Below are 13981 nucleotides of genomic sequence, written 5' to 3'. Positions count from 1 at the left end.
TTTTGTCTTATCTATAATTTATACATATAAATAGTATGTTGTTGCTATTATGAAACTTCCTTTTATGTCCATCTTTTGAATTCCTAATGTATAATCGCTCATGATGAATTCGCTACCACACAATTCAGCTATCCGCAAAAATAAGAAGATTTCGAAAATTGGGGAAATTCTCGACCTTAATTCATTCCCATTAAATTTTTGACACTAGTGCCTGCAAGAAGTAAAAATTTTCTTAAACACGTAAACAAATAGGAAAATATCGATTGGCCAAATACCGAATATTCAGCCACACCCTAGGCATAATATTCATAGATCTTTAAAAGGGATAGATAGGCCTTTCTCCTACAGCGCAGCGTATTTCGCCCGGAGAAAGTGGGGTCATCATGATTCTTCCGAGAATCACGTGATCAAGGGACATCGTGTCTCCCTCTTCTCGGGCAGCAGTGATATAACAATGCGAAGCGTCGTTAAAAGTCTAGGATTGTCTGAAGATTTTCATTATACTTATGTGAGAAATCTCTATATGTGTGAATCTGAGATTTTCTAGTGAAAGAGGGTTTGATGAATTTTATTAAAAAATAAAGACATAGTGAGTAACAGAAATCTTTCTTTCTGCTAAAGGCAAAAAAAGTCCCCATGCAGAGTCGAAATTAAGAATATTTTAAGCAATTTACTATAGATACCGAGCATTATATTAAATCACTAAACACAAGCGATGGAAAATTAGTTATAGTATGTCCGCGAAAAACTGGATTTTTAGGTTTCCTAATTTCTATGAAAAGTGTGCTGGGAACATATGAAAAGTATGTAGGTGCCCGAATTCCAGTTCTAAACTGCGTAATGACTTATAAGCTTACTCAGGATCACCTTGAAACTTTTTTCAATGCGATCAAGATGTGAAGGGGGATTCAACAATAATCGTCGGATAATTTCGAAGTGCGAAAAAAAGATTATTCATTCATACGGAAATTAAAGAGTCCAGTTCTTCAAATTGCGCTGATTTTGACAACCTTCAAATGCTACGATTAAATTTGAAGCATAACAAAAATGCTTTGAAATAAAGCCTTTTCTTCCTTTGACGACGATTTGGAAAATTCAGAAATCATCTCAATTAACATGACGCAGTATATTAATGGTGTTTCTGACTACGCTGGATTTTTTGTCCGGCAAATGCACTCTGTTGTGAACTGCGACGACTGCAACGCAGTCTCCACTACAACAAATCAAACTAGTATGTTGTGGCCATCACGAAACTTTCTTCTATATTTTTCTTTTTTTTTTTCTGATCCCTCCCCATGCTTGACGAGGAAGCAATATTCCCAAAAAAAAAAAACAAAATTACACATGCAAAAACTTGACTACCATTCCAATGTCTGAATTATTGCAAAAGCAAAGCAAAGAGCGAAAATTTAAAGTTATTTTAAAAGCCTTGCTTGAATTAATTACAAATATTTTAATTGTTAACAAACATAAGATGGCAACAGTTAAAAATTTTAAATCATTGAGATAATATTTCCGATCATTTCCATTCAATTAAAATCACGAGAAATACGCAGACGACAATCTATTACGATTTATCTTTCTTATTGTTGCATTAATAAAACTATTTTTATTCAAAAAAAAAATCAACACCTCTTGGAGCGATTGGCGTCAAAATTGAACCAAAGCCTGTTTACATATGGATTCACATATATTCCAAATTTCAACCAGAACGTAGCATTACTTCTTGAGATAGGGCACTCACAATGGAAAAAAAGAACGGGCGATTGCGCTACCCCCTTTTTAGCTGTTGACACCAAAATAAAATCAGCTCTTATACCCACTAAGGACTACTTGCCGATAAATTTTTCTTTCATTCTGTTCATTATTTCTTGAGGTACAGCAGTCACAATTGACGACAAAAAACGTTCTATAGCTCAACCCCCGTTTGAGTTATTGACACCAAAATTGAATCAGCACCTGTTCCTGTTAATGGCAACATATGGACCAAATTTTGTCTGATTCCGCCAGTTACTTCCTGAGGAATAGCAAGCACGCGTAACTCAAAAAAAGTCCCATTGCTCCACCCCCCTTGGAGGAATTCGCGCCAAAAACCAATGGGCACAAGTTCACATAGGGGCACATATGTGTACCAAATTTCGTTCGATTTCATGCGGTAGTTTTTGCTGTAGAGCGGCCACAAAAAACTGGTCACACACAGACGTGACACACACACACACATACACACACACATACATACACACACACAGACAGACAGACATTTTCCAAAAATAGTCGAAATGGACTCAGCACACCTCAAAACGTTCGAATCCGTCAAAATTCGAAATTCGAAAATTTGCACGAATCCAATACTTTCTTCTATGTATTAGATATAGAAGAAAGTAAAAATAGACCTAATAAAATTTAAGAATTTTGGGACACATTCAAGTATGATAACTTATTGCAAGATTGCAGCCATTGAAATATGTACATTTGTGAAGAACAACTGAGCGAGAATGTGAAAAAGTTTTGGGAGTAAAACACAAAAATATAATGTTACTCATGAGACCACAAGAGTTATGCGAAAAATTTCGAATTCCGTTTTTCTAAGTTTAAATAAGCATATGGCTGAAACAGAAGCAGCAGATTTTCTCGTTAAAAAGTTTATAAAATTAATCGTTACTAAATATTTAAGCGTTAGAATGTATCGCGCAGTCAATTCAAACAATGAAAATAATTCACAAAGACCAATAAGTAGGAAAATAACAAAATTAATATTGTTAAGGGACAATAATCACTAGTTTTCTTCACCCTAGAGTTTAAATTGTCAAAATTATCATAGTCTGTGGGACGAAAAAAAAAAGAAAAAAAGAAAAATTGAGGAGAGGACGGAAGTCAAATGACCATTCATGTAGTTTATAATTGCAAATAATTTATTTTCTGAGTACTTAAAAAAAAAAAAAGTTGCTTAAAAATTAGGAACAAACCAAAGTTATTGGTTTGGCTTATATAGTGTTGGTGCGAAACGCATGCGAATATTAGAATATTATTTAATTGAGTTGATATTCGATACTATTTACATTTGTATTTCTAATTGGTTTATGGTTTTAGATCGGGTTTTATGTTAAATTGTTGCACTGGTTTCAAAAGTTGTGGGAAAAAGCACGCATTGAAACTATTTATCTGTATTTGAAAAATTTGATTGAAATAAAAGAAAATTTATAAGGTCAATTTTTGTTTAAGATTTTTGAAGACGTCTTTTTCTACTCAGTATTTAAAGCACTTGAAGTTTAAATAGCTTGTGCGCCTGCTTCAAAAGTTATGATGGGAAAATATCTAATGGACCATGAAAAAGCTGTCATTTTGTCCCGCATTTCATTAAAAAGTAATAACTTAAAAAGGTAACGAAGAACATTTTTTGCAAAAGTACAACAAATACATTTGCGATTTCTTAATGAAAAAAAAAAGTTACCTTTTTTAATTATTACTTTTAGTGAAAAATATGAGGTGTTACGTGAGGGACAGAGTGTTCCGTTTTTCTTTAATAATGGGTAAAATGCTTTAATTTAACCCATGCTTAAAGGGGGGTTTTAACCCATGCTTAAAGCATTTAACCCATGGGTTAAATGCTTTAATTTCCCTTAATTGTGCAATTGATCGCGGCGCAAAGTGATTCTCTTCGATAAGGGAAACAGTTTCTTATGAGGAGAGTCCCTTGATCACGTGATGTCCAACGGGGGATGTTGACGCGCGGTCTGAGAAGAAAAGTGGGGAGAAGGCACATCTATTCTATTTTAAGATCTATGATAATATTCAGTATTCAACCAAATCACTAGGGCGCATGCCAACTAAAATCATGACAAGAAGTTTGCATGTAAAATTTTTAATTGCCAAACAAATGTAAAGATTTTTTTTTTTTTTTTTTTTTTGTCGGCACTATAGTCAAAGCGCAACGTAGGCTTTTATACGTGAAAAAATTCCCGAACAGTAAAAAGTAGCTGTTATGCTACAAACAAAAAAAAAAAAAATACATTACGTGAATTTCCACTCAACTAAAGGAGGGGGCAACATTCGTGTTCTTGAAACGCGCTTGAAGATTTGAAAGCAGTCAACAATCGCTACACATTATATAAACAAGCATAATCGAGGGAACTTCCAGCAACTATATAATTTGTTTTCGTAGAAAAATGAAATCAAGCTTAAAAACACATAAGAAATTTGCTTTTTGAAGCATTTTTACAGCAACACGAGAAAAGATTTCCACCATTATTTATCCCAAGTGGTTTTCTTATTTCTTTCTCTCACTTTTTTTTTATTACTCTACTAGAAATTCTGCTCCTTCCAGCTTCCCAAAAAGAAGCTAAAATGTTTTTTTGGGGGTTGGGGGGAATTCGTTTAGAGCAGCGGTTCTCAACCTTTTTTTCTTTCCCCAGTGAACCCCTTCCATCATCTAAAAGTTCGGCGAGTTCCTAGTGCAGATGAAGAACATTGCTGTTTTTATTTCACGAAGATTGTTATAGCTTGACCACGAAAAGAAGGCGGATGACCTTGAAGCAAAAACATCATTTGTATCATTTGTGATAGGCTTTTTGGCATTATTTTGGAATAGATAGGATTAGCGAGACCGTGCCTCTTACTATTCGGTGCTTTCTGGCAGAGTCTACCTATTACGAATGATACAAATGATGCTTCTCCTCAAGGTCATCCGCCATCTATCCGTGGTCAAGCTTTAACCAAGTTTTTCCACTTCAGTGACGCTGTGTTTTCCAACATGAAACTAACCAGAAAAACTTTACATTATAATTCCTGTAAAATTAAAAACATTCAAAGTATTATGTTCTCACAAATTTTCTCAATTTAATTCATCAGCCACGGGACATAAAAGGGGCATAGCTCCGCTCCTGATAAGTCAAACGCTAAACTCCTCCACATGAACGTGCTGCTCGGTTCTCCGCCGCCTTTGCTTTCATTTTCTAATCACTTTCTAATATATGAAATATGATATCACGTGTGTAAGATTTCGTTTTATTCTGATTACTCCTTCTTGTTGTTGCATTTTGGGCAGCCAGCAGTGTATTTTTCGTAACACTATTTCTAGTGCGTTTTCTTAAATCTCTGTAAAACGCGTTTGACGGCAAATGCAGTATACTGGCACTGAAGCAAAGATGCAGGCGGAGAGATCCGAAATCCGAAAATAATAAAGTTCTAGTTTAGGGGTTAACAACAGGGTTCATACACTTGTTATCAAAAAAAATTCCCTCACTTTTCCAGGTTGTTTTTTAGAAAATTCCAGGTTACTCGCTTCATTCAAAATTAAGTTTAAATAGCAATATTTTAAAATAATTAAAATTGTTTAAAGTGGCAATGTAAAAGAACTGAAACTTTAAAAAAGAAAAAAAAAATCTTGATTTTTTTTTTCTTTCTATCAAAATTTTAAGTTTTTTTTACATTTTGTTCAAAATTGTTTTAATTCGTTTACTACTAGTTGAAAACAGTACTTTCAATTTATTTCAGCGTTTCTTCGATGTCACGTGTCATGCGTAATATTATAGCGTTTTGCTGCAGTCGCGCAGCAATCTTTTAGCATCCGCTTTTGGTTTGCAATACTTCTTTTTATTTTCTTATTAGTATATAACACAAAATATTTTGAGCAAAATACAAAGCTAAATTTCAGTATAAATATGATTAACTTATTGCATCGATCGGCATACCATATAATGCATAACATCAAAAATTAACATCCGTCGATCGTAGGCCAATGCCAATAATCATTTTAGTTTTTTCCCTTCACATATTAAAGATTGCTTACTTTGAAAATTCAATTTTTCATTTCCAGAAAGTAATAGTTAATTTTAAAAAATTCATAACTTTTTGCAAATTTGGTTACTTTCAACAGTTTACATTGATATAAACATCCAATTCTGTTTTTGGCAGTTTACGTCTACTTCCATCGAGCAAACGACAAAAATGGTGACAAAGTGAAAAATTTAATAAGAAGATTTTTGAATTAGTAGCATAAATGTAGTTATAAATAATTAATAATCTTTAAAAAAACTACATTAAGACAAAATAGTCAGTTTTTAGTATATAGGCGTCTAAATCAATTAGAACAAAAAAAAATGTCCTAAAGATTAAATTTTGCATTTTTCCAGAAAAAAATTATGAAATATCCGGAAAAAAAGGCACATTTTGCATTGTTTTCAATGGTTTGCAATGCAATAAACATCCAATGCCGTTTTCGGGAACTTAGGCACTTAAAAAGTCTTCTGTACTTTCATCTTGGGAATGACCAAATATAGCGGCAACGTCAAAAAATAAGAAATAACTTTTTGAATTTGTCGCATGAAAACAATTAAAAAATAACAAATCTTCATGAAACTACAATTTAGTTGAAAAGTTTTTATCACATTTGCGTTCAAGGCAATGAGGATAAGATTAAGTTTTAAGAACAAAATTTTTCATTTCTCAAGAAAATTATTTAAAATAATAAAACAATGTGCAGCCAATTTTGTGTTATTTTCATTAATTTGCAATAAAAGAAAACATCCAGTTCTGCTTTGTTTTTGGAAACTTAGGTATTTAAGGATTGTGTCTAATTCCATCTCGTGAATGACCAAAAATGGCGACTACATTTCACACGTAAGTGAAAAGAATTTCCGATAAAAAATGTAAAAAAAAAAAAAAAAAAGAAAGAAAACGATTTTCCCCGATCGACCCTCCCATCTTTAGGTTGTGCTTCCGAAGCAGTAAATTGTCTTCTTCCCTGTTGAGTTTGTGCATAATTCCTGTTCACCCGAGGAAGTTTTTCCTTGAGAACTATTGAGGGTCAAAAAAGGCGGCTGCGGAAGTTTTTTTGGGTCGCCACTTTTTTTTATTGCCAGCGTCATTTTGTCTTAAAATATTTGCAATTTTTTTAAGTAACATCGATAAAAATGAAGATTAGATTTCATACAACAAAAATTCCTACGAACAGGGTTCATACTCTATTTGGATGAAAAAATTCCATGACTTTTTCATGACTTCAATGAAAATTTTCATGACCTCGTTACACGAAGAGAATAGTACTATTTAATCTCAAACTTGGTAATATTTGGAAATGAGCATTAGCAAAACCTTTATATGAATGCCACAGCCTCATTGAAGCACTTAATCGTTGTGGAAAAAATATAAGTGCACACTTAAAAAACTAAACTATTCTTATTTTTCTTCATCATAAAAATTTAAGTAAACTAAAAATGCAGTGAAGCAAATATGATGATGCTAAAATGTCTGATTTTTTTTTAAAAACAGGCAGAATGATATTGAATGGGACAAAGGTTGAATGAGTCATCACCAAGTTTCAATAAATTTGCTTCAATAGTTACCTTTTAGAGTCAACAGTGCCTTTAATCATCCATGTTACTTGACAGTATTTTGGTTCTTTAAAGTAAAGCCACAAGTTCTGTATGTTTCCAAACCAGATCTTTTTTGAAAAAACCATTCAGTAATGAATCTATCTTCTGATTCAAAAGTATATTTGTTTTTTTACAAATTTGCATATTTTCAAACGCATATAAATTGATAGGTACAGAAATTCCAGAACACGTTTAATTCCCGACAGTGAATGTAGCAGTGGGTCGCATGGATTAGTTTTGCGTGCCGTATGTTGGGCACTACTGTTTTAGAGCATTAGAATTCCTCTTTTTCTGTATTCCGTCGCCTGACTTAAGATCTTTATTTTCTAAAACATTCAACAAATTAAGATAAACTCTGAAAATTTTAATGATAAAGTTCTTACAAGTGATGGAATCGAACTCGCATGCAACTGAATTGCTTTTTTTGAGTGGGTATAGCAAAACTAAGAACGTGAAATTTTGCTACTACAGAATATGAAACATAAGAAGTGTGGAAAATAACAGAAAATTCAAAATAAGTGATGGCCAGGCAGTAAAATCACATCGCAAAAAATGGCAAGCGGCAGCGACAGAAGTGGATGCAATGAGATTTCAAAATTCAGATTTTAATTTTTGGATCGTTCAATTTGCCACTTTTAATAGCTTTTATGTGCTATACTGTTAAATAACTCAAGATTTCTAATGCTCCTTTAGTTACTGTTCCTTTCTCTTTGTTCAGGACATTTTTCCATGACTTGAAATAAATTTCCATGACTTTCAATGAAAATTTCAATTTTCCATGACTTTTCCAGGTCTGAAATTCTGTTATTTTTTTTCCATGACTTTCCAGGATTTCCATGACCCGTACGAACCCTGTACGAAAAAAAAAAATTTTTAAGGGGGCACATTAGGAAAATTCCCTGACATTTTTGATTGTGTCATTTTCCCCCACAATTCCAGGTTTTCCCGGAGCGTACGAACCCTGAACAATTTTGCTCGAAAAAAGAGAGAGAGAGAAGAAAGAGAAAGTAGCAATAGTTAATATAACGTTAAATAAATAATAAAATATCTGGTAACGAATGACAAATGTGCTACATGCAACAAAAAACAAAATATTTCACAAATTTTGAATTGTGTTCAGAAAATTTATAAAACATAGTTTTTCCATTTTGTCTTAATTTTGCTATACTTCAGTATAAAGACATCGATTTTGCTCAGTGTTTGATTTTCTACTTAACTGGGGGTGGGGGTGGGGGGGGGAGACTAGCGTACCTAGGGTCCTCTTGTACCTAGATTCAACCCACTTTAATTGAAATGTTTTAAGCTCTAAATGATATAATTTAATTCTCAATTTATTTGTTAATATTAGCAATACAGTGAAACAAAGGGCTCGAGGAGTGCCCCTCTCCCCCCACGCCGCTGGTACCGTTACAACTCCGTACCGGTTATTTCATAAAATAGCAGGGCATTTATGAAATAACTAGTTAAATACCTGATCATTTTATGCAAAAACTGAATTATAGACTTTTATGGAATTATTTCCGTGTCAGCCACTCCAGTTTTATAACACCGCTTTTATTTATTTCAGTTATACAAAAACGAAACGCCATTTTAAAACTATGCAAAACATTTTACATTAAATTACAATACAGAAAATCCAGATTTGCAACTCCAGAGCTCGAATACACTACCTTGCGGTGGTTAATAATACTGAAGAAAAAGGTAAAACATTCCATTCCACGTGTTTTCTTTGGGGTAAATTACTGACTTCAGACAGTTTGCGGTGTGATGTAATTTCAGAAGAATAGAAAAGAAAGCTTGCCACAAGCACGATGAAAAATTACTGCCATTCACTAAGCGTAGATGTAAGCTATAAGTTAAGGCATTTGTTTGTTTTACCTTTTTCATCCGCCATTAAACTGTGGCTGCAGCGCCCCCTATAGTATATTGGAATTGCGAATAGTTAAAGCACTTTTGAAAGCTTTTACAGTTATCAGAGAAACATGACAGTGAAGAATAAAACAAGCATCGTCGTTTTTAAAAAAAATCCATTTATTATTGAAAAAAAAAAGAAAGAAAGCATTACAACGATGAAAATGAATATTTGTTCCGCTATGTTCCTCTCCCGGTTGCCATATATCAGGAGGGATTATCTTCCTGTTTGTTGTAAGCCTTCAGTTTCAGAGGGTCGTATAGAGTCCTTATTTTAAAGTACATGAATTTAAAAAAAAAACAGTAAATTGTCATACTTCCCGTCGTAGGAAAGTTCTGGGCATAAAAAATGGTTTAGTTCTACGAGAAAGTAGTAAATTGCTTCAATGGTCGAGAGATGGGTTTCCTGTTTTCCTCTGTAGTAACGCCAAAAGAGAGACTTGTAGGAGGATAACATCACGCATGGAAGCTCTGCAATAAAAAGCTACAAATGTAGTTATTGCAAAGATAGAGTAGCACAAACTGTTATGTCATGTAATAATGCTTTTCCTTAAAGTTCTTAAAGGAAGTGCTTCTTAAAATAATTTATTATCAGGTCAAAAGTGAACATCTTTTTAAAAATTAATCAAAAACTAGAAAGACATGCTAAAACTATAGTTTCATCAAGATATAAGTTAAATCTTTGCATAACTTAGCTACAGCCATCCTAATGGTGATAAGTTTTACCAATAAAATAAATGGTGTGTCTTTCGTGGTCACCAGTCTGTAAAAGCACCATTACGTTGGTGAAACTTAATGTAATGAATGGTGATATTCGTAGTCACCAGTCTGTAAAAGCACCATTACGTTGGCGAAACTTAATGTAATGAATGGTGCCTTCAGTGGTTACCAATCTGTAAAAGCACCATTACGTTGGTGAAACTTAATGTAATGAATGGTGCCTTTCGTGGTCATCAGTCTGCAAAAGCACCATTGCATTGGTGAAACTTAATGTGATGAATGGTGGTCGCCAGCATGCAAAAGTGCCATTGCTTTGGTGAAATTTAATGCATTGAATAGTGCCTTCGTGGTGACCAGTCTGTAAAAGAATCATTACATTGGGGAAACTTATCACTAATAAGATAGCTGCAGCTAACTTTTGCTAGATTTAACTTATTTCTTAATGAAACATTGGAATTTATTTTTAACAGTGCACGTTAAGGCTTAAATGACTTAGAAAACAGCGATTCTTTTTTACATTTTATGGTTCTCTATCTTAACCGCCAAAACGCTGATCTATTTCCGCTAAGTCCGTTTTTTTCGCAGAATTCTTTAAAAGGATCATAAGTCGTAAGACTCTCCGACGAAGTCTCTTATTACTGAAGACAAGCAACAGAAAAAATATAATTTCATCTTTGCTAAAAGGCCATCATATTATGTGAACCTAAAATCAAGAAACAATTTGAAAACAAATAAAGGAATCAGAGAAAGATAGTTGGGAAGATGGATAAAAACCACTTTATCTGTTTCCTGAACGAAATGATCTTTTGATGAAAGTGAATAATGTGATGGACGAATCACACTATAAATCAAATGCACATTTTCAAATACGTATATGCTTTTTACATCAATCAATAAGTGCCATATTATTGCTACATGAGTCAACTTTAACAGATCTAGTCCGCAATAAAATTAAAACACAAATGGAACGACAAGCTAACAGTTAACCATACATTCAATGTTTGCATACAGCGAGCCATAAATACAACAAAGTTTTAGAAATTGAGTTTATTCTGGATCTGATAAGTTGATTCCCGGACCGCTGAAGTTGAAACGATTTCATTTGTTCAAATAGGAGTAAAGAAAGCCAGTTTGCGTTGTTATAACTCTTACTGCCACTGAGCCAATCTAAGAATTTCTCTTTCAACCCAAATATAAATCAGATAATCCACGGTCAAGTATCAAGTTGTCAGAGCCACACAATACAAGTAAAAACTATTCGAATGAGAATGTTTTAAGAAGTATGTTAACTTATCTTATTCAAATTAAAACAAACATAATGCTTTCTTGTTTTGAGCCGCAAGTAAAAAAAAAGGGATCCACTATGAAATTCTCTAATGTTTCTCATTATCATGTTAATATGCAATACTTAAGCTAAAAACCATATACGTAACTTTTTTTTTTTTTAAATAGAAAAACAAGCCAAAATATAGTTGGTAAAACTATTAAAAACATAGAGATGACAAAAGAAAAGAAATCTCGCTCTAAAAGAACTATTTGTCAAGTACCTTTTTTTAGTAACCCGGGCGATCTGCCACCCCGGATTTGTCGGACCCTACATATCTACTTATGAGTAATTCCACAAGCTGTGAAATTTCCCGCATTTAACGCTTAACACGATAATTATACGGTTTCTGTTCTATACGCTAAAAATTGTTTTCAATTTTTCTTTTCACTGTAAAAATACACATTACGCAGTTTTCTATTGTTTTTAATTCTCATTTGTAATAGAAAGGAAAAAAATATATAAATCTTTCGAGATTTAGCGTTATGTGCGGAACATTTCACAAGGAAATGCTGTGGAACCCTTATAGTACATGTGTGTGGGTGGGTACATGTATTCTTTGATTTGGGAAGTTAAAAAACAAAAGTGTTTCTCTCTCTGATAGAAAAGGTTTTTAAAAAAAACATTGTATCTATAACAACATACCTTTTACGTAAACTGACCCCTTTGGTTTCTTAGTCATAGCAATATTCTAAGATGGAAATTTTCCCATTATCATTCGATGTTTGAATAATTTTTAGAGCGATCTGGTATTTTAGCGAAATAAAGTCAAATAAAATAAAAACTTTTAAGATGAATCAAGTCTTGAAACATCTGTGACTCAAAGCATAAACGTTAGACAATATCATATTCCAAAACAAAAAACGCAATTTTTTATTGTCGCAGCTGGTATTAACTACGTAAACGAAAGAAAAAAGAAAAGCAGATTTCCAAATTTTCAACAGACAAAACACGCAGGATGTCTGTCATATGCGGCCATTTTTCACACAGGGCCGAGCATCCATCTTCGAAATCCAATGCATCACTTTGACGCTTAGCATTCCTTCCCGAGAAGAAAGAGAAACGATTGGCCGGGCATTCTAATGAGGATGGAAATGCAAAATAAACCGAAAAAGGCTCTTTCCTTGCGGGAGAAAAGTCAAACACTGGGTGCTTCCTTCAAGGGACGGATTAAAGACGCTGCAAATTTATCGGCATCAATCATTGACACAAATACTTTTCTTCGATTTTCAATGCGTACTTCAAATTATGACCTCTAACAGAAATACATTACACTTCTGGCAAAATAAAAAAAAAAGAGTTAAGGATCAGCTTACAAGACCGAAAATTTAAATCTCATAATCCTCATGTCACATATGTAATAGCCAATGATCGAGTAACGCTACTGACGTCATCAACAATGAAACTCGCGCCACGGCATGATAATTTGATAATATGTTTCGGTGCTGTTTAAAATGCAGGGAAAGGCTTTATAGTGAACTGGATCCAGTAACTTAACTGTTTTACTGGTAAGACTGCCATTTCAGGGGAATGAAGAAACGGAAAAAAGGTCAACAATGAACGCTATCTATTGGAGTTTAGGGTTCTTCCACTTCAGTTAAGGTTAAAATTTCAACTACTAAAATATCACCAAACAGGCAATGTCTTCGTGCAAATGTAGAAGCAGTTTTCACCTATCATATCTTGACGGACAATTTTCTATTCAATCTTTACTAATAATAAAGCTGAAAGTCTCTCTGTCTGGATCTCTCTGTCAGGATATTTCTTTCTCTGGATATTTAGACACGAAACACCAGATATTGAGGCTGGATCTCTCTCTGTCAGGATCTCTGTGATGCGCATAGCGCCTACACCGTTCGGCTGATTTTCATGAAATTTGATACAAAATTAGTTTGTAGCATGAGGGTGTGCACCTCGAAGCGGTTTTTCAAAAATACCATATTGTTCTTTTTCTATTGAAATTTTAAGAAAATTTTACCGAGCAAATTATCACAACGTGGACGAGTAAATTACCAAATTATCATAACGTGGAACCGTAACAGGGGCACGTAAATTGGCGGCATAGCAAATCGGCGAGAAATTCATCATCTATTATTTGTAAATATACAGGCGAACCAAATGACCTTTTAATTTTCTACTACGGGCAAAGCCGTGCGGGTACCACTAGTTAAGAAATACAAAAAGAGAAAAACGTCCAGCATTTTTTCAATTTTGATGTTTTGAACTCAAGTTATGTTTTTCGCAATCACGAATTACGAGAGGGCGCTACTCGTTGATTTTCTTGTTTCTTGGAACGAAATGGAAATGGCCAAGAAATATGCACCCGTCATATTGTGACTGGTGAGTTGCTAATACGAGGCAGAGGCATATATATTTTTTAAAAACGAAATGGTGATTAGGATGCGGTAAAGATAAAGAATATCCACTAGTATAATATACTTATCATGAAGATTATTTACAGCGCATAATGTTTTGTATTTTTATTTATTATTAATCTTAAATGATGGGAATTAGTAATCGGGAAATTTTGTACTTAGATGAAGTTGTGTTTGTATGTTCATCTATCTTGAAGTTTCTCTTGAAGAAACGCAATTTTACAACCCCCCATCCTTTTTAAAAGTAAAATTTGCTTAAGTTAAGCCTTGAATGAACG

The 13981-nt window shown here is 33.6% G+C and overlaps 1 protein-coding gene across 2 annotated transcripts in view; it reads right to left on the bottom strand.

Annotated features, from left to right (window-relative positions):
• LOC129222085 (tRNA-uridine aminocarboxypropyltransferase 1-like) overlaps nt 1-13981 on the bottom strand; it is a 56269-nt gene that overhangs the window by 1526 nt on the left and 40762 nt on the right. The window contains exon 5 of one of the 2 annotated variants that reach the window (XM_054856516.1): nt 9444-9755. The exons of the other annotated variant lie outside the window; for it this stretch is intronic. Coding sequence (XP_054712491.1) covers nt 9574-9755 — 182 coding nt within the window. The 3' untranslated portion in view covers nt 9444-9573. Of the gene's footprint in view, nt 1-9443; nt 9756-13981 lie in introns of those variants that run through there. 2 annotated transcript variants of the gene reach the window in all.

This window comes from Uloborus diversus, chromosome 5 (genome assembly GCF_026930045.1).
Source record: "Uloborus diversus isolate 005 chromosome 5, Udiv.v.3.1, whole genome shotgun sequence".
Taxonomy (NCBI): Eukaryota; Metazoa; Arthropoda; class Arachnida; order Araneae; family Uloboridae; genus Uloborus; species Uloborus diversus.
Note: the sequence above shows the minus strand (reverse complement) of the source record. Positions and strands in the feature narration are given on the sequence as shown.